Here is a 20,042-nt window from a genome sequence, read left to right on the forward strand (position 1 = left end):
ACACAGAGACACACAGCTGACTGCAACCAGCTGATTGAGTTCGGTCTCTCCCTCTTAAATTAGACTTTCAGTGGAAATCCGGTTTTATGCTTCTGTTTCGCACACAAGAACAATACCGCACAGTACATACAAAGACACACTAACATACTGGCAAACACACACCCCTCTCCTTGCCACCTGGTCTCCTCTCTTTACGTTAAGTTATTTAGAAACAGTCTTAACCTATTTGAAATGCATTGCAGTCCTGCTGTACACTGCTAGAGATATGAATCATAGCCCCGTCCCCATAGCAAACGTCTAATTTGTTAATTTTATTAATTTCCAATACTAGTTATTGGTTCTCAATGAGATGATGCTGGAGGCACAAAACAAATGAATATCCAAACTATGGGAGAATAAGGGTGGCACCTGTTGCTATGAACATATGGATGAGAGCAGGTGTTTACCCTGTGATAATGGCTGTGCCTGCTGGTGATGAGCAGATATTTACAGGTCAGATACAGGTCACACAAAGCACAGACATTTTTTCCTTGGGTTGAGAAACCCAAATATATTAATCAGTACTAACACTTCAGTAACCTTTATCACACCACTTTTCTCAGGACTACTGAAGGAAACTGAAAGCCTTAAACATCTGCTATCATGACAGCATGCCTCAGATACATGATGTTTGAAGAGAATATTTTGGCTGAAGTTATGTGACTATATATATTAAATCTAAAAATCTGTGACAACACCCATAGAGATATTGCAAAACTGTGCTTTTCCACTTGCTGCCATCATTATCAGCAATTTTCAGTCAAAGAAATCTGAGGGTGGAGCTGCAGCAACCACAGCTGACTGATTTTGTGTTAATCAGGCCAACATGGACACACACCATATACCATATTCAACCATTAGATTTCCCACTGGTCAGTAATGGGTGTTATGTAAATAGTTAAGACTGTAAGATACAATTCAAAGCTCTGGTGAAAAGCTTATTTCCAAGGCAGAGATATGCACTTATACACAAGTATATAAAGGTTCTTTTAGCAGATATTTGCCATATTTCTTTACAGTAAGCGACCAAATCACTTCACTAAAGTTTAAATACTTTGAGGAAATATACCAATATTAGTCTGACAGTCAGCCAACTGTTAGTCAGTTAGTGTACTCTGTGTTTACCACAACAGTGCCTTTTGGATATGATGGTGAAAATGTTGCTGCAGAGGAATCAGCTTGTTGTAAATAGATGTGCCAGTGTCTGCAACCAGCTGGAGGGTTGGACTTATTCCACAGACTGGTGGATGTGCTGGAGCAACCTAAGGCTTGTGTTTCCTCTTCTACACTTTTAATTTTCTGTCTTTAGTTGTCAATGGACTGTGGCTAAAGAGAAAGCATAAATAATGACAAATGGCATTACATTTGCATTCTATAACAAAACAAGGAACATTTCAGGATTCAAGTTTGTTTCCATTTTGACGAACTGTTTCTGAAAACTGAAAGTTGAAAGCACGACTAAGAAAAAGCTAAAGAAAGATGAAATCTGAAGTTACAGTGAGTGACATCCCTGATGCATTACACACTAACGTGAAAGTTTTGCAGAAGACCAAAAAAGCTGAAAACTTAAACAAGTCAAAAAGTTGAAAAGACAACAAAAAGCTAATTTTAAGTCTTTTAGATGCTTTCAAAGTTTAAATGATGACTGTAGCCCAAAGCATGACGACAGCAGTTAGTAACAATCATGTGAACTTTCTTCTGGAAATGCACATAGTAATTTTAAATATTGAGATCCAATTGCAATGTGGCCACAACTGAGAAGATGAGACTGTGAAGGACTTAAGTAGTTCCTTCAGCAAGAGATTAATACACCCCAAGTGTAAGAAGGAGCGCTTCCGCAGGTCCTTCATTCCAACTGCAGTCAGACTGTACAATGCTGCACTATAGTTGCACTTTTAGTTTTTAATTTTTATTGTTGTATATTTATGTTATAATTGAACTTTAAAGTCCTTTTACTTAGTTTATAATTTTATTGTTGTATATATATGTTATAATTGCATTTAAGGGTCTTTTTATTTAGTTATTCAATTTTATTGTTGTATATATTTGTTTTTGTTTATTTGTTTTTTTCTATATCACTATTTTCCCCACTGTGGGATCAATAAATGTATCTTTATCTTTATCTTTAATACCAGGTTGTGTAAATGGGGCCTAATGCTTGAAAAAGATAGATGGTGTAAGTATTTCCAAAAAATATGAAATACTTATTTAATCTTGATTGTTACAAAGATTTTGGTCAACATGTGATTAGAATGAAAATCAGTCATAATAGACATTATCAAATCAAATCATTGGTACTGTTACATTAACTGACTAAATGAAATTTGATCTTGTATTCAGACATATTTTTGGGTAAAACCCAATCAGTAAACTGGGAACAGGTGTTCTGACTTTAACAGGTAATAAACTGTACTTTCTCTGGATCTGAATGTTACATGTTTAAAAAGATGCAGTGGTTTATGCTGTATGATTGAGACAGCCTCATTTTTCAAATGTACCAAGTTTAGGTTTGTTTAAACAGAGCAATCTGTGACAGAAATGAGGACAAACTTTATACTGATATGCTCTTATGAACGGACTTGTCCACACTAAACATTTGCCACGAAAATCAGTACTTGACTGGAAAATACATTTTGCAGCGTTGTCAATGTAACTTTTGTACCTTGATTTTCTGTTAAATTTGAGCGTTCTTTTTTTGTCCTCAGCTAAACTGCTCTTCACTGAAAGCTGACGCCAGTATGACCCACTAAAATGTCTTAAAACCATCTTCAGTCAGCAAGAGAATGATGACGCAGTTGTGGACATGGATATAAAAATACGAAGTAAGTTAAAAACATTTTCACAATGTGCATTAATGGTAGTTTGAGGTAAGCACTTTAATGTCAGGAATCAACATCTGTGATTTTGTTGTGACATTTGCTGTACTTAGAACAGCAAATTGCAGACATCTGGCACCATGATTCAGATAGTGCCCAATTAATCCAATTATATGACGGTTCATTTAGAGCTCAGACCTGATTATGAATCATTCTCATGATTGTAATACCACACACTGAGGTTCATATGGTAATTTTTTTTAATAGGTCCATGATTATGTCTTATAAAACATGGCCTCCATCCACTAAATGTATTCTTACAAGATAGTTTTGAGATGTTTTTAATATAATCTAATTGAATGAAAACTATTTGTGTCTGTGTAACAACAGGGTGCTTGAAACATTCTTTAAAGAAACTGCAAGAAACAACCAATGCCATCAAAAAGGCTACAATCACAATCAACCATGCAAATAAATTAATGGAAAAATAAATCCTCACTCTGTGTTGTTACTTTGTGTGTGGCACACTGACAACTACAGTGTGAGTTTATGTGTATCCATTTCTTTACAAAATGTCATGCTCTATTTTATATTCCTTAATTATAAAACAAAGACAAAGAAATGGCTTGTACCATGAAGAAAGATAAATGGGCTAGCTGGCTATTTTTGAGCATCACTCTGGTTTCCGGTCTCCAATATCACGTAGCCGGGGTAGATCACTGTGGTAATCTACTGTATGCTAAACGGCTAACCAGAGGATCAGATCAAAACTTGCCGACAGCAAGGCTGCTGACCAATTAAATCCCTGGAAACATATTCATCATTCCTACAGGATTCTGACATGGACAAAAGTCCAGAGTTTGCAATAATGTGACAAGTGATAAAGAGCAGTGTACATTTTTATAGATTAGTTGCATCACTTTGCTGTTCCATGCGTTCATGTGTCACTTTGGGTTTAAAGCAGAGCTTCTGACAAACGATATAGACAGATGACAAATTAAAGGAAAAATTGGTACAGGTCTGAATGCTTGACCCCTACAGAGAGGGGAACCAGTGGCTCCGCTTCACTGTGGGGCCACTTCTCACTTTAGAGGGAAGGGTCATTTCAAATAAGTGCAACATTGTTCTTGGTGATCACCTTTAGCCTATTTCTATCCTAACAGGAGTGGTCTCTTTAAGGATGACAATGCCACCATCCAAATGGCACATGGGGTCACTGAATGATTTGATGATTATGAAAACAATGTGATATATCATATGTTATGGCCTTCACAGTCACCAGATGTCAACCCAAATGGACACTTATGGGAGATTTTCTACCAACATGTTAGATAGCGGTCTCCACTACCATCATCAAAACACTAAATGAGGGAATATCTTTCGGAAGAATGGTATTCATCCCTCCAGGAGAGTTCAGACACTTGAAGAATCAGTGCCAAGGAGAACTGAACCTGCTTTAGTGACAGGTGGTGGCCCAGCACCTTACTAAGACACTTTATATTAATATAAACTAGTAATTTTGTCACCCAGCTAGTTTACGACATTAAATACATACTGTAATGATGTAATGATGATCATAGCTGCATTTTAATTGTGCTGTTTCTTTCATTCCTAAAGGAATTACTGATGGTGTTGACGCTTTTTTAATCTTATTCAAACACAGCAGCTCAGAATAAGATGAAGCATCTGTGTGATGATAATTTGAAATAAAAACCTAACCCTCTGTCTAGCTCCCATGATTATGAATGCAACATTTCGGTCAATAGGCCTCATCAGGTATTAAATACTTTTCTTCTTCTCTCCACTTTGGCAGCAGAAACAGTGGCACATTTTTTATGTGCATCATACAATAGTTTGTTCATTATCTGACAAAAAAGTTCTCACTCTACACCAAAGACATATATATGATAATTCCCACACTTACCCTCACTTTTAATATTTGAAAGTTATCTTTACTGCTTCCAGTTGTGAGATTATATAGTATACATTTCATGAATTTCAGTTTATATAGTTGCTGAAACTGCATTAACATGCTGGTATCACTTATTTCATCTCATTTTATAGTAACTATTTCTTTACAATTTGTAGTGTGCTTTTGCATGACATTTTGGATGATGAGATTTTGGACATATACAAATACATACATGAGGGTAGAGACCATTCCCTCAGCTGGAAAAAATAGCATCAAGACATTGATGTCTTTAGGGGGCATTTTAAATATTGGTCCATTGATTTAGTAATGACTGACTCCATGGTGTCATACCATTTTTTTTAATGAAATAATACATCCAAAATATCACACTTAAATTAATTTATTTTGAATGCAGAGCAGACATCTATGAATCAAATAATGGGCCATTTCCCTGTAAGATCTCTGTCAATGTTCAGGAGGTGTCCTTGTGCATTTCTATGGTGCAGCTCCGGGGTTTCACACTGTGTGTGATGATGTCACTACTACAGCCTGTCTCACTGCTGTTCATCATCATGATGTTGGCTTAGAACAAAAATATTACAGGAATAACTTGCAAATTGTTGTTTCTGAAAGGGAGACCTTTATCTTTGATTTACACAAACTGAACTTTAATGTCCAACCCTCTGTTGAACCGGCCATGGGTTGCAGTGGCAAATGTCCTGACTTTTTTTTTCTCCTGACTGTGTGTATTGGGTTTGTTTCCTCATGACCACCCATCAGCAGCAACAACAGTCGGCTACATTGGAAGGCGGCATCTCTCGTTTTACGCTTGTGGAGACAGAGAGAAAGAATGATAGAGATAAATGTCTGTGTACTACTGGCTGAGCAGAGGCAATCAGTCATGGTTGAACTGTGCTATGACTTCAATTTCAGTGAGAGGAAACTCATCCTGCTATCTCATTTGATTGCACAATAGAGAGGCCCACTGCTGGGACTGCTGGGACTTTATCTGGTAAAACGGAAAAATGTATCACTTTTTGTGAATGATGTTTCCTTGTTTTACAAAGAAACACACACGTGTGTAAAACAATGTATGAAAAGCCACAAATGTGTCTACACATATACAGATCTTTGTACTTCTACTTTTAGTTTTAATATTCCCATAAATGCATGCAGAAAAACAATACCAACCAATACACAAATAGATAAAAACTGTAGCAAATTGGATGCTAGCTTGGCGGGAACACTGAGCGGTGCACACTTGGGCTAATGTTAGCTCCTTTAACTAAATTGTACTAACAGGGCAGGTATCAATACTCTGACGAGGGGAGAGCAGCAAGTGAGCCAACTGTCAATCACAGTTTTCAATCAATGCCCACACAGCAGACATCAAAGCCTACTGTAAGTCCTCAAATCTTATTAATGGAGCAATAATTTCCAAAATGACTACCAGGACACCTAGGGTCTAAATGTAACGCTTGAGACCATGATGACTTTTTGAAAAAAATAATTGACTTAGTATTTTTAGAGAGAAGTTGACACCTTCTGCATGGGAGTCATATGGAGACAGTATCTAGTGGCTGTTGGCAGTATTGCACTTTAAGGTACTTCCACATTGGCTTCAGCCTCAAGCTGTGGTAGTTATCACTTTTTATTTAAGGTTTTAGTGTCTCTTAATTTGGACCCTGTTTTCCCATGTTTTTATGCCTAAGTGAATAATGGGTACAACAGGACAACAACAGAAATTGGTCCAGTTTGAGTGAGAGTGCTGCGGATGGCACCTGCTAAATGGGCTGTAATCTAATGTATGCCCATTAAAAGTGTTTGTTTTTGCTATGGAAAGGCTCATATTGTTATTACAAGTGTTTGACATAATTAGGGACAGGGCCATGCAGAGAAAAAAAACGTTTTTCTTTACCTTCTACTTAATTCCAACTGAAGTCTTGCAAAAGTTGACTTGTTGTCAAAATCAACTAAATATTCAACCTTTTTCTTTGGAAAGAGGAGGGCTGGGGGGACTATGTTGTGTTGGAGTACAGACAGCATAGCTCAATGTTATCTGGTCATGGCTGAATATTTTGCACAAAGCTGCTGAAGTTTTATAAATTGCTGAAGTTTTATAAATTGTCTGATCCTTCATGTTATTTGTGCCAGTATGTACAATAACAGTGTGGACGTGGGATGACGGTCCAGGACAGGAGGGATGTTTTCAACAAATATCCAAAGACTTGGCATGAGAAAAACATTTAAGATCCTGCGCCTTATTACAAAATCATACATACACACATAAACAGTAGGTTGTCTTTATCCTGCCTACAATATCAGATCAGCTTGGACCTCCCCCATATACATATTAATGTTCATTTGATCTGTTCCCTTATTAGTGAGAAATATGGCCGATGGACCCACGGAAATGGATGAGGAGCCTTTATAGCACACAGCAGGTTATTATGTTTTCCTTCTGTCAGTACTGTTTTACCATTTCTTTTTTAGTTTCCTCCCTATCCACACAAACAAGCTCACACATGCCTGCTTGTGGATGTCTGTTGCTGTTGTGAAGTTGCTTGTATTAATTGAATGAATTCTCATGTGTGTGTGTTGTGCCAACTACCTCTTTGCTCTCTGCAAACTCTGAATTATATGAGCAGCAGCACACATGTGAACGCACGCACGCACGCACGCACGCACGCACGCACGCACACACACACACACACACACACACACACACACACACACACACACACACACACACACACACACACACACAATTTCTCACATACATGATGAATACTGTGTTCTAGTAATGACCAGCCACAGACCTGCACTATGATATTTGCATAATGTGTTTTGTTCATAAAGGACACATTTTAAAATCATGTTTTTAATGAAATGTATAGTTGAATTACAAAATCCTACTACTACTACTACTACTACTACTACTACTACTACTACTACTAGTGTTTGTTTCATATCTCCTCTGGAAGTCAACTGAGGGCAGCATTGTGTGGGAATGGGAAATGTCAGTGTTGTATTGGAGACTTAAGATTACCTTGAGGAAAATAATCGTTCATAACCAACAGAATAAATACGTATAAATGCGTAACTTAAGAAAACACATATTTTCGAGACATAACTTTTTCACAGAATTGACAAATCTAGCCACATTTTTTATTTTTTATTAAAACTTGCTGACATAGTTATGTTTGTGTTGAAGTGGGTAATCTTTCGGGACTCACTTAAATAAAAATGTACCAACATTGAAAGCAAAAGCAAAGCTCATAACATACCTCAACTACCTGTTCAGCACTCACTTTCTTTACTGTTTTTCACATGGATACAGCAGCAAACTTGCATGAGAATGACAGCTGTGCTCTTGAGTCACATTAATCAACGCAAAAAGTCAGGGTTCGTCAGGATGAGGGCCTTAAAGAGACACTCCGGGGCTGCATAAAGAATCAGAATAATATAAATAAGGTTTTTTTTTTTAAAACTATAAATCATGCAAAGATATTTTAGTAGAGCCCCATAATAAAAAATATAGACCAGTAATTGTGCATATGTCCCCTTTAATGATGCATTTATCTCACAAATCATGACTCATGGCCCTCCCCTACAAGATAATACATTAGCAGCTTTAGGTATTAAAAAAGTGTGTGTATTCATGACAGTGACTGTGACTCTGATGTCACTTGGTATCAGATTGGAAACAAATGTTGTGGGATCGTCTACCCCTGCCCAAAACCACATTAGACAGAGCCAGTAGCAGCTTATGTAGAGTCCACTATGTGTGCACTGGCAGGGCCAACAGCCATGTGGCCATTAGTGCTAGTGCTCACGATGATTTGGATATACTAACGAGCTCTAGCTCGACAACACGTATCATCATTTCTTGACAGAACTGTGAAAAGATTTATTAGTAATGAGTGTATATATAGAAAGAAAATTAAAAACCTTTCAGATTCTCGTCAGATCACCTCCTCATTCTAACATTTTCTACCACGTATTGATGATTCTACGTCAGGGAAATTACGGTAAGGCATCTGCAATTCCTGTTCCCTTGGTCATTGTTATTAGGACATAAGCTTGCTTGTTCATTTGACCTCTGAGAGAGAGAGAGAGAGGATTATTCGTGTGTAACCACTATTCTCCAGAAAGTAGCATCATTGTCTCCAAACCTTTTCACTGCTAAGGTCCCTCCTAATGAAATGACTTGATGGATTTTCCCTAAGCCGTGGGCTCTTAGCTGGCTGAAACAATAATTGTGTGGATCAGTTTTGTTCTCTGTCCTTCTGATAGATTCCCAATCCCTCCTATAGGATTTTCTCTGTCCTTATGATAGCAATCTCCTTACATTTCGCCATAGATTTCCTCTGGTTGAATCGACTAAGTGGAAGAAGACTGGAAAATGACATATGGGTCAATGACGTATAAGGATTTAGAACAACTCAATTGTAGAATAATAAAAAACAAGCATATCTAATGCAGTAGTTCAAACATTCAGAATGTTGTGTAACTGAAGATCCATATTATACATTTGAAATTAAGTGATTTTAGTGGGGGTTTTTCAAGATTAATTGGCACTGGCCTTAAAAAGAGTCATGTGGTGCGACCATGATTCATCTTGAAATAAATCAATTTACTTAACACGCTTCACATCTTTTTTTACAAGTTTTCAGTAATATAAAGTGTTTGGAAACAAAGTATTTGAATTTTTTTTTTAATTTTTGTAAATGATTATCTTTTATTTAGAAAAGATATTTCAAGATGAATCATGGTCGCACCAAATGACTTTTTTTTCAGGCTAGTGCCAATTAATCTTGAAAAACCCCCACTAAAATCACTTTCTAATTGTAATATGAATTGTCAGGTACACAACATTCTGAATGTTTGAACTACTGCATTAGATATGCTTGTTTTTTTATTCTAAAATTGAGTTGTTGAAAATCCTTATACGTCATTGACCCATATATGGTCACAGAGATGCAGTCACATCCTGTTATATTTAAACATCACACTCTCCACACATTGTGCCCATCAGCATTAACAGCTATTCTGCTGTTTCTCCTGGGGCATGAAACTGTGAACGCTATCTGATAAAATCTGGAGTGGTGTCTTCACTTCTGCTTTACCTTTAACCTTTTCTGAGCTCAATCTCACTTCTTTCTTCTTTTTTTTTTAAAGGATATGTCCTCCCTGTGTAAATTTAGATGTGTCCCTCTTTGGTCTCAGTTATTGTCAGATGGGATTTCTAATGATACCTCATATCAGACTGGGTCTTTTTTGGCACATTTTTATCGTGCACAGCCTTCACTGAAGCTGACAGCAAAGTAATGAAAAAGGTGGAAACACCAGGCAGATGCATTTCAACCCCAGCTCACAGCCTGGGGTTTATCTGAAAGTTCTATGGAAAAATGGAATAAGGCAAAGATACAATAGTGTGTTTGACACTGGGGAGATAAGCAATGCAGTTGTGAATTAATACGACATTGAAAACAACAGTTTTCATTCAACAATTACATTATGGTAGTGAAAAGTGAAAATGAACCACTGCACACTGAACTGACTTTAATGTGACTTGCATTAGTAGTACCACTAAAGCACTAATGACTCCAATTATTTCCTGTAACAAATAAAGCCAGGGACTGTAAGATCTTATGGATAGCGGGTGACTGAAATGGTTTTCATTTGAATTTAAAACACTGTCAAGTGTAGTTAATGGATTTTATCCAGTTGGGAGACTGCGTGCAGCGCTCCATCAATGAAGGGGGCTTTCTGAATATGTGCCTTGTATACTGGGAAGGACTGGTAGGCATGGGCAGCATGCTAACTGGGGACATGAAGGTCATAAAAGACCAGACTGCATTTGTTGCACTAAGCTTGTCAAAATATCAACTCAAAACACCAGAAACCAGAAATTAAAATGCAGATGTGTTAGCTGATGATGAGAAGTATTATTATTTACCAGCCAACTTTATAGTACATGTGCATAAATCACATTTTAAAGAATGTATTTTGCTTTATAGAGAGGAGTCATTTAACAAAACTGACCTTACTCATTTCTTTTCTATAACATATTATTTAATCTCTCTTTGTATTGCATGCTTCAGCAGAATATTTATCTTTCTGCCACCCACACCAGCTCTGCAAACACTGATTTGGATAAATTAAACTAAAAAGCCTTACATGAGACCTACATTTCACCAGTGGAAGACATATCATGCTGATAATACAAAGTAAGTCACAGAGTCTGTTATTTAATCAGTTTATATTGGATTTGCGACATTGTCAGAAGAGAAATTCCTTCAAAATGCAACGTCACAACTTTGAATCATTGTGCTTTAATTATTTGATACCAATCAAAAAGTTTCCCTGGGAGCCATCTGTTGTACATCCAAATCACAGACTCACCAAAAAGTTTCTCCAGTTATTGTATCTTCTGATCATTAAACAGATGGTTGGAAATGACTCACTCTGAAGACTGAAGCCACATACATCATACACTCATTAATTTTCAGCAGCGCAGCTCTCAGAAGCAGCTGGCATGGTTACACTCACCAAAACATTACCACACCGACAAGAGGACTGGGAGTAAATGCGTCCATGCAGGATATCATGAGCACTCTTGAGTATTCCTTAAAAGGCACTCATGCAAATTGCTGCAATCTGTATTCACATGCAAATAATAGCTTTGTGGTTTCACCTTAACATGTTGAATTTTGATCAGGAATGAAAGAAAAATAAAATATGCAGCACTTTTACCGCCTGATCTATTTTTAAGTCTAAGAATTCCCTCCTTTAGAGTTTTGCTGTTGTTGGATTCAGGTCAGCATTACTCAGCTGTGAATATGACTCAGACATGAGGCTACACTTCTAGGAGCAGCCAGTGTCTGCACTTCAGCGAGCGGTACAACGCAGCTGCAAGAGAAGGCACTTTGTTTGTTTATTTTATGTAAGTAAAGTGCCTCATGGCCTCATTTTTTCTTGATGTATGTGTGTCTCTTTCCTCATTTTACTATATCACAAATAGAAAAATATACTGTCAAATAGTGACTAAATGGTGTCATTAGACCAGAACCCATCGTTTTACTATAATCTATATCTAATTAACCCATCTGCTGATTTTTCTGAAGCAACTTCTGGTTCCTTGCTGGGTTGTTTTTTTTTTTTTTTTTGTTTTTTAGAGGGATGTGATTTTTTTCATGTTAAATTTGTTCATAGCTCCGAAACTTGAGTTGAATGTATGTAAAAATGCTCCCTGCAAGTCAAAAGGTCAGGCTTCAGCTAAGGTCATTGCTTAGGTTGTTCCACAGGTTATTTATGATTTCCACTCACATATTTTGGATATGTATGAAAAGTTTCCGTTTTGAGTAAAGAACGAGAAAAATAGCAAATTCCGACTACTATCATATGTTCACGTAACCTCCTGAGCAACTGGAGGTCTACTGAGACGCATCCTTCACAAGCTAACCAATCAGAACAGAGTGGGCTCATCAGGAGGGGGGCCTTAAATAGACAGGAGCTTAAATGGCTTGTTTCAGACAGAAACTGTACTAAGGGGCTGTATATGGGACCAGTATAAGATTAAAAAAGGAGGGTTTTTGAACTTTTAATCATCCAAAGATAACAAATGGACCTAGAGATGTGCATGATACGTCCCCTTTAAGCTGTTCACACGAAGGCCAGATTGGGTGAAGTTCCTTTATTGCTTTGAATCTGGAACAACCTGGTTCAAAAGATATGCAGAGTGCAACCAGGGGATTATCTATTATTGTACAAGGGGGAAAAACTGTTTGTTTTTGATTGGTGATTCTATGGTTTGCATAGAAACCCAGATCATAAATGTACTATTAGATGCACATGCATGTCTGTCATGAGTGGCTGTGCTTATCTTTACATTTCTATCACTGAATGACAAACAGAGTAGAATTAAGCAATAGTCATGATAAGTTAGTAGTGGTGGTAGTAAGTTAATACTTTCATATGAACTGAAATTGTCTGATTTTTAACAAAACAGGTCAGCTCCAGTAAAGTAACTTGTGTACAAACACATACACAGACACACATGGAGTAAATGTTTATCAGCTGAACAGATTGCTGCAATATTATAGACTAATATTGGTAATACTATAGTATGTGATAGACATTTTTGCTATAGATATGAGCATGTGGATCAGGCCTTGCCCTTACAGTGGATTACACATGATATTGAAGCAAACACACAGCTCCTAGCATCGTGGCTTATTAATGATGTCATGTGAAAACACCTCTATTTGAATCGGCAGCACCACTTGGCACTTATAAAACCTTTATCTGACTGTGTTGGATAAATCCTAAAATGCATGACCAATATACCAAAATCAAGGCTGGTTGCCCAAATCCCATGAATGTCCTAAAAAATTGAAGATCCTGAAAAGTGGCTTTCATCTGAAGGAAGTAATACGCTTTTTAAAAAACGCTGCGCTAATGCCTTTGAGAAAAGAAAAAAGAAAAAAAAAAACGTTTTCCAGACCACAGTCAAAACAAACAGAGCATTCCTGGACAGAAATAGATGGTCTTTTTTATTCTCTCTGGAAGCAGTAAAGGCTGTTGACTTGAGGGCATGTGGAATACCACGACATGTTGGTCCAACTTTCCCATGATTCACATTATATGCCAGTATTCAGCTCTATAGTTTCACTGGCAAAGTTATGAACACACCCCTCAGGCAACTGTTAAAGTAAAGCTCAGACAATAACACATACTGTAAGGGTATGTCTCCACTATTCATTATTACTGGATGCTTTGTTTGCTGGGATCAGAATTTGTGATGTTTGAACACCTACTGATGTGTAACACCTGCAACGCATTTATGTGATTAATGAGCAAACCTGAGGGAGCATGCAGAGAAACACAGTTTGCTCTTTTGTTGGCATAAAGAATTACAAATTAAAATGATCAATTAGTTAAGTTTTCTCAGTGTGTGGTGGATGATTCATTATGTATGCAATTCAGTGTTCCTGCTGCTGATTAAAAGAAGCTGCTGTGCATGGGTGACTCCCATTACTGTGGATGTTTTTTCAACATTTGAACAGCTGTGTTAATCTAAATACATGTACATCTAGCTTTCTATCCCACTCTCCTTCTCTACTTCTCAAAATAAGTTACCAGGCACTTATTTCTATCCTGATTTTTTTTTCTTTTTAGTAGGATTTAAGATTTTGCATCATTTTGAACATGAAGGAACCCCTTCAATAAGTCGTTAATTATACCGGATGCACTTTCTTCTGCATTATGTGAAACATGAAACATATCTGATCTCCAATGAGAAACTGTGCATCATCTAGTCTTTGATTATATTTACATTTTTAATCTGACTGGGACAACCACTCTTGCCCCGACATTGGGGTTGTGTGATGTCAGCCAGTGCACACGTCTTCCCTGCCTTCCTCATCTGCTTTCTTGTTCATCCTACGCTCTGTGGCTTAATCATAAGGTCTGTATACAGTGTTTTGTGTGTGGCGGGTTTGTCTCTGCCTCTCACCCACTCACTGAGTCTCCCAGGGAGATGAGGTGTACACACACCTCCAGACTGGGGATCCTTCCAAACTTTGTGAACACTTTCCACTAATTGCCCTTGGGTTGCATGCTTTGTGAATACATGTAATACTGTAAATGCAGATTTGACCCCCCTTGGTCTTTGACTGGTGACACGTCGTGAATGTTTCATCTTTTTGATGGAGACAGAATATTTATTATTATTTCGGATTTTATAACAAGTGCCTGACTTGTTATCAAAATGGGCGAATGGAAGGAAAGAGCTTAAGCAGAGATGAGGATGGAGACTATCAGTGCTATCACAACTATTTAAACTTGGTGAGGCTACTTTTTTCTTTTTCTTGGCTCCTTTTCTTCTTTTCCCACTCCTTCTAGCAGCTCTGCAATTAAGAAAGCCTTTAACTCTCAGCCCCGATGCTTTTGTTAAAAGTCTTTGTTCTGCTGCCACATCAGCTGCAGCAGTGGTGGGTGGAACACATCTTAAATGATTTTTCAAAATTAATTATTCTCTTACCCTTTGACTTAATCAGTGTGGGAGAATAAAGGTGTTAAGATTTGGCATACTTTTCTTTTGCTCAAGTAAAAATTTTCTCAACTGTCTTGTGATCACCGTTTGGTGCGAATTATTTCCAGTCTGATAGCAGTGAACACGTGCATGACAAATGTGTAATAAGAAACTTGGTATGGTTTTTTAAAATATCAAAATGCACAGCATTTATTGCAATAAAATCACGAACGTATTTAGCAAAAAATCAGACACAGTTTTGACAAAAATAAATAGATTTTTTGCCTCTTACAGGCTTCATACTCTCACAGTAAATTTAAAGACAACATCCTGATTTGCTAGTTTTGTCAAAATGAATTGTTTTTACAACCCTGACGTCACATAGCTGCTCACATGAGCTGGAATGTTAATTGCACATCACTGAATAGTTGCTACCACATTCAAATAATATTTGACCCTGTTTTTCCCAATGCAACAATACAACATGATGGTATTACAAAGTTAACATGACTCAAAACTTTCTTACAATGTGACCCAACAGGCTCTATTATCACACTTAACCACAGCACAGAATACCAAGAAAATGACAGAATGTGGAAGGTTTCCTCTGTTGTATTTGATTAAATCAGAGAGTTCATATAGTCTGAAAGGCACTTTAGAACTCAGGCCTTACAGCTACATCATAATCTCAAATAAACCATCAGTGAGGTTCACTACTGTGCATATAACATGACTGCACTGTCAAAATCTGTGTTATGTTACCCCTTGAACACATACAGTTTTTTAAACAGCTAGAGAATCATCATTGAGGTCAGAAGTCATATGCTTCAATTTTAATCACAAAATCAAATCAAAGTGAGGGCGGGATGTAAAACTTTTTACTTTATGTTTAAAATGTAAGTGATTTTTGAGACCATGTAATTTCCAGGTTTTGTCATATACAGAATATATATAACTGAAGTAATGAATAAATATATACCAATCAGATTTTAGTTTTGTACTTGTGTTTTTACATTACTAATTTGACCAAACCTTAAAGGACTAGTGTGTAAGATGTAGTGGCATCTAGCAGAACAATACGTTATAATTAGTGTAAAATACTGTGAAAACAAAAATCATTGTGTTTTCATTACCTTAGAATGAGTGCTGTATCTACATAGGTAGAGGGTCCTCTTCCATGGAGCCCACCATGTTGCACCGCCATGTTTCTACAGTAGCCCAGAATGGACAAACCAAACACTGAATCTAGATTATTTTTAATGGGTTTTGCAACCACTGTAGGTTCTCCTACATGCTTGGAAGGGGGTGGGGGTGCATTCATTTGGTTGCAAACTGCAACCTCATCACTAGATGCCACTAAATCCCACAAATCCTACACACTGGTCATTTAAACCGCAGCAGAGACATTAATATTAACATTAACGTTAATGGTTCCTGTGTTTTGATTTTGGGAGGTGGGGTATTTGGATCACAGATTGTGCTTTTAATGGCTGCTAACAACTTAATCACCAAAATGATGTTATTTGACACAAATCTACCAGTATGCTACAAACGTCAATCTGATTAGCGACTGTCACTCTTTGAGGAAAAAAAGACAGTGTACTGAAATACTTAATGCCATACAACTTGCAACCTACAACAACAACAACCTACAAAAGTGGTCGGTCAATTCTTCTTTAACTAGTAATTAGGCGACAAGCTCTGACGTAACACCATCACAGAGAGGTCAATATACTGTCATACCCCTCATCTCATGAGTGTATACCTCGAAATAAGATGTCAAATCCAAGACACTTTCAGTTGGGGGAAAAATGCCCTCGTTGTCTCTGCAGATGATGATGTTCACTGGCCAAGCGGCTCTTTTACATTGGAAGGTGGTTGGATGTTGTTGGTGGTGTTGGAGTTGGCGTTGTTCCTCCTTATACTCTCCATCCTGAGGGAGGAGGAGTTGAGTGGACTCCTCTTGAGGACTTTGTTAGCTAAGAAGCTGCAGGTCTTCCTGTACTGGTGACGGAGCAGCGAGTAGACAAATGGGTCACTTGCCGCCTTGCTGTAGGCCAAACATTTAGATAGCACGCCCCAGTGAGGGCTTATGGGTCCTGGGGAAAAGAGCTCTACAATTCTAACTCAAATAAAGCAAAAGAAAAAAAAGGAGAAAAAAAAGCCACACACAATGAGAAAAATAAGCATTATTCTTAGATCAGTGCAACTGGAGTGGAAGACATCTGAAGCAAATGAGCATCCCCCAGTGCTGTAATATTGTGAAAATGTCACTGAAATGTCATCACTGAGTTGGGGAATATGAACTGATGGATGTCATTTTTACTGACTCTTGCAGATTAAAACAATGTTATGATATCTAGTGCCTGTTTTGTCCTAATAAATCACATTATAGCCATTCATTTTTGTGCATTGTTTTGTTGGTAATCTGTCTTCTTAATTAGTGCGATATCCTTAAGTCTAACACATCTCACCACCACACAGGCGCTAATGTGCTTCCTTTCTATTTCCATTCCACAAATCTAGCAGCTTTTGACAGGCTGCCGCCACTAATACTGGGGCTAATACTAATGAGAGCCAGTGATAAGATCACTGACTCATTTGCTATCTCTCTCTTCCTCTGCCTCTCTCCCTCTCATCTTCCCCAGTTGTTGAAGATTGGTGACAAGGATTAAACAATGTGTGTGGAGCCAATAAGCTATGACATTGCGAAGAAAGAAGCCGTTAAAAATATTAGATAACAAGACAACATTGAAAATAATTATCACCACCTGTATTGAGATGATAAGCCACATTAGCAATCACAACAAGGTATCTTGCAAGGTATCTTGAAAGCCCAGAATCACCCTGTCAAATAGATTAATTCTTGGGAGAGTTGTTCTACAAATTAAGCTGAATGGAGAAGGTAATTTAAGACATTTTTCTGTTGCCGAGCGAAGATAAAATGTGCAGCTGTAGTTCAGTGGTCTGTCTCATTTCATCTTTTCATCTTTTGATTCAAAAGACAGAAACAGGCAGGAAGCCTTGAAATGTTTTGATATGTACATAATGTTAAATACCTCATATCTCTGCATTCTCACATACTCACACAGAAAACAGTCGCAGAAAACAGTATGCTCACCTTGTGATGACATAAGGGGTGAAGCACACCACAAATGTGCCGATGAATGTACTGATCTTCTTGGTGGCCCTCTGCCTCCTACGCTTCTGTTCATCCAAGCATTTCTGGCGCACACTGCCAAAGCACACAGGTACCATTATCTACCCAGGAGGCATGATCAGAGATATGCGGACATAATGAAGCAGACCACAGAGAAAGCGTGTGGGATGGTCAAAAGAATGCAATGAACTGTGCACTGTTATCAGTTACATTGGAGCAATTTCACACTGCTCAGATATTGTTATGCAAATTACAGCAATTCAAAGTGTAATGGTTTGACCAGAAATAAGCGTGAATGGCAAATGATAGACAGGACAATAGGAGAAATATAGTTGCCGATCTTAATAACAGGTAGTATTGTAATGACTAACAGCAGGCATTTGTAATGTTTGTACTAATTGGTGCAGCAGCAGAAAGTGTTGCCTTATCTGTATAGGCTGCATGTTTCCGGTTGGTTCACACACTTTTGATATAATGAAATACAGCTTCAGCTCAAAATTATTTCCATTGTAAATTTTCATAGGCAAAAAATTTGATTAATGGTTTGACAAAGGCCAATAGTTCCTTTAAAGTGCTGTAAATCATTGATAATGCATAATTAGCACTTTTGGTTGATAAATATATACAGCTATTATTTTATTACAAATCAATTAATAAATACAGCTTTTCACGACTGTATGCAAGAAGGGCAAGTATTGGTGGAACCAGTTCTGATTTTGCCACAGGGTCAACATCCTTCAATGGTTCACATATTGGACAAAATGAAAGGGAAAAGACATTGAAAATTCAATGAAAGACAACTGCATTAAGAGGACAAATGGATTAGACTGAATTCACCTCTGATGATGGTTTACCTGGGGTGAATATCCACAAGCAGCAGCAACGTCTGCATGGTGATCACGTCGATGCGTCTACAGTGAAACCTTGCAACTTTCAGCACTTTCAGATACGTTACACACATCACGATAAGTGTGAGGAGGAACGTGAGAGACTGCAAAGCCACGCTGAAAATGATAAACTGCGTCCCGGATCCCTTCGCCCTCACATTGCAGAGGGTGCACGACGCGTAAAGGTGGTTGTACCCGACCCAGGAGCTGCAAGTGGCCACTGTGGAGAAACAAAGTGAGTGTATCCACGTGTACCCCAGCGCTATCAATGCATCCCGGTGCCGTATTCTTGAGTGGTAGCTCAGTGGGAACACCACCGCCACCCACCTATCGATGCTGAGAGCAGCCATGCTGAGCATAGAGTTTGTGGTGAGAAAAGTGTCAAGGAAACCAACAATTTGACAGATGCCGCTACCTCCGGGGTGACCTGTGGTGATGAGCCCGACCAGAGTTAGTGGCATGTTGGACACGCTTAGCAAGAGGTTGCAAAACGTCAAGTTGAGAATGAAAAGACCTGGTACCTGTTTGCGGATCTCCGGGTTGTACAGAAAGCAGATCAGCACCACAACGTTGGACAGCAGCGACACGACAATAATCCCTGAAACCAACACGGATGCAACTATGTCCGCTGCGTGCATTGTGCTCCCTCTTAAATATCCAAACTTTTGATGAGTGCATCCACAGTCCAGATGCAGGCTGTCATCGTAAGTCACAATATATATGCGTCCAGTACATTGTCATGCTTACCCTTCCCAGGCTCCAAATGCCTTCAGTAAATGTAGTCTCTCCAGCAGCGCCCACAATTAGATCGCACGGAATTCATAGAGAGAATGCTCACCTGGTTATTATGAGGAAATTTGGAAGTGCGTTTCATGGGAATGGGGTCACAGCTGGATCATTCTTCTCGTGTGGCGCTGCGGTAGTTTTCAAGCACCCTTCTCCTGTCGCGGCTCTCCCCGCTCAGAGGCTCTTGGCTGCGCAATTGCGCATTGACATGATGGGCAGCTTTGAAAAGACATGCAAACACTTGAAGCTTTCGATCTCTGTGCTACTTATATTATCTCATCTGCCAGAGTCTGGAGCACGGCGGTGCACCACTGTTCAAAAATAGCTTTTTTGTGTAAAAATAGAAGCAGACGCACGATTGCGTGGCTGGTGGTAACGCTGATGTCACGAGCGTCACGTTGAG

At 38.3% G+C, this 20,042-nt stretch overlaps 1 protein-coding gene across 1 annotated transcript; it reads right to left on the reverse strand.

Moving 5' to 3' along the window:
- Window positions 1-17,923: 17,923 nt before the first annotated feature.
- On the reverse strand, window positions 17,924-19,491 carry LOC133992156 (G-protein coupled receptor 26-like). The gene is made up of 2 exons (XM_062430858.1): window positions 18,821-19,491; window positions 17,924-18,041 (listed from the first exon to the last, which is right to left on the reverse strand). Exons 1-2 carry the CDS (start codon window positions 19,489-19,491, stop codon window positions 17,924-17,926), a joined length of 789 nt encoding a protein of 262 aa, XP_062286842.1.
- Window positions 19,492-20,042: the final 551 nt, after the last annotated feature.

The sequence above is a fragment of the Scomber scombrus genome, chromosome 12 (genome assembly GCF_963691925.1).
Source record: "Scomber scombrus chromosome 12, fScoSco1.1, whole genome shotgun sequence".
NCBI classification, from domain to species: Eukaryota; Metazoa; Chordata; class Actinopteri; order Scombriformes; family Scombridae; genus Scomber; species Scomber scombrus.

Coding starts and splice junctions, on each gene's coding strand:
- LOC133992156 (XM_062430858.1), bottom strand. CDS start 19,491: ATGCACGCAGCGGACATAGTTGCATCCGTGTTGGTTTCAGGGATTATT. Junction 18,042..18,820: donor CTTGTGGATATTCACCCCAG/GTAAACCATCAT, acceptor GTGCTTTGGCAG/TGTGCGCCAGAAATGCTTGG.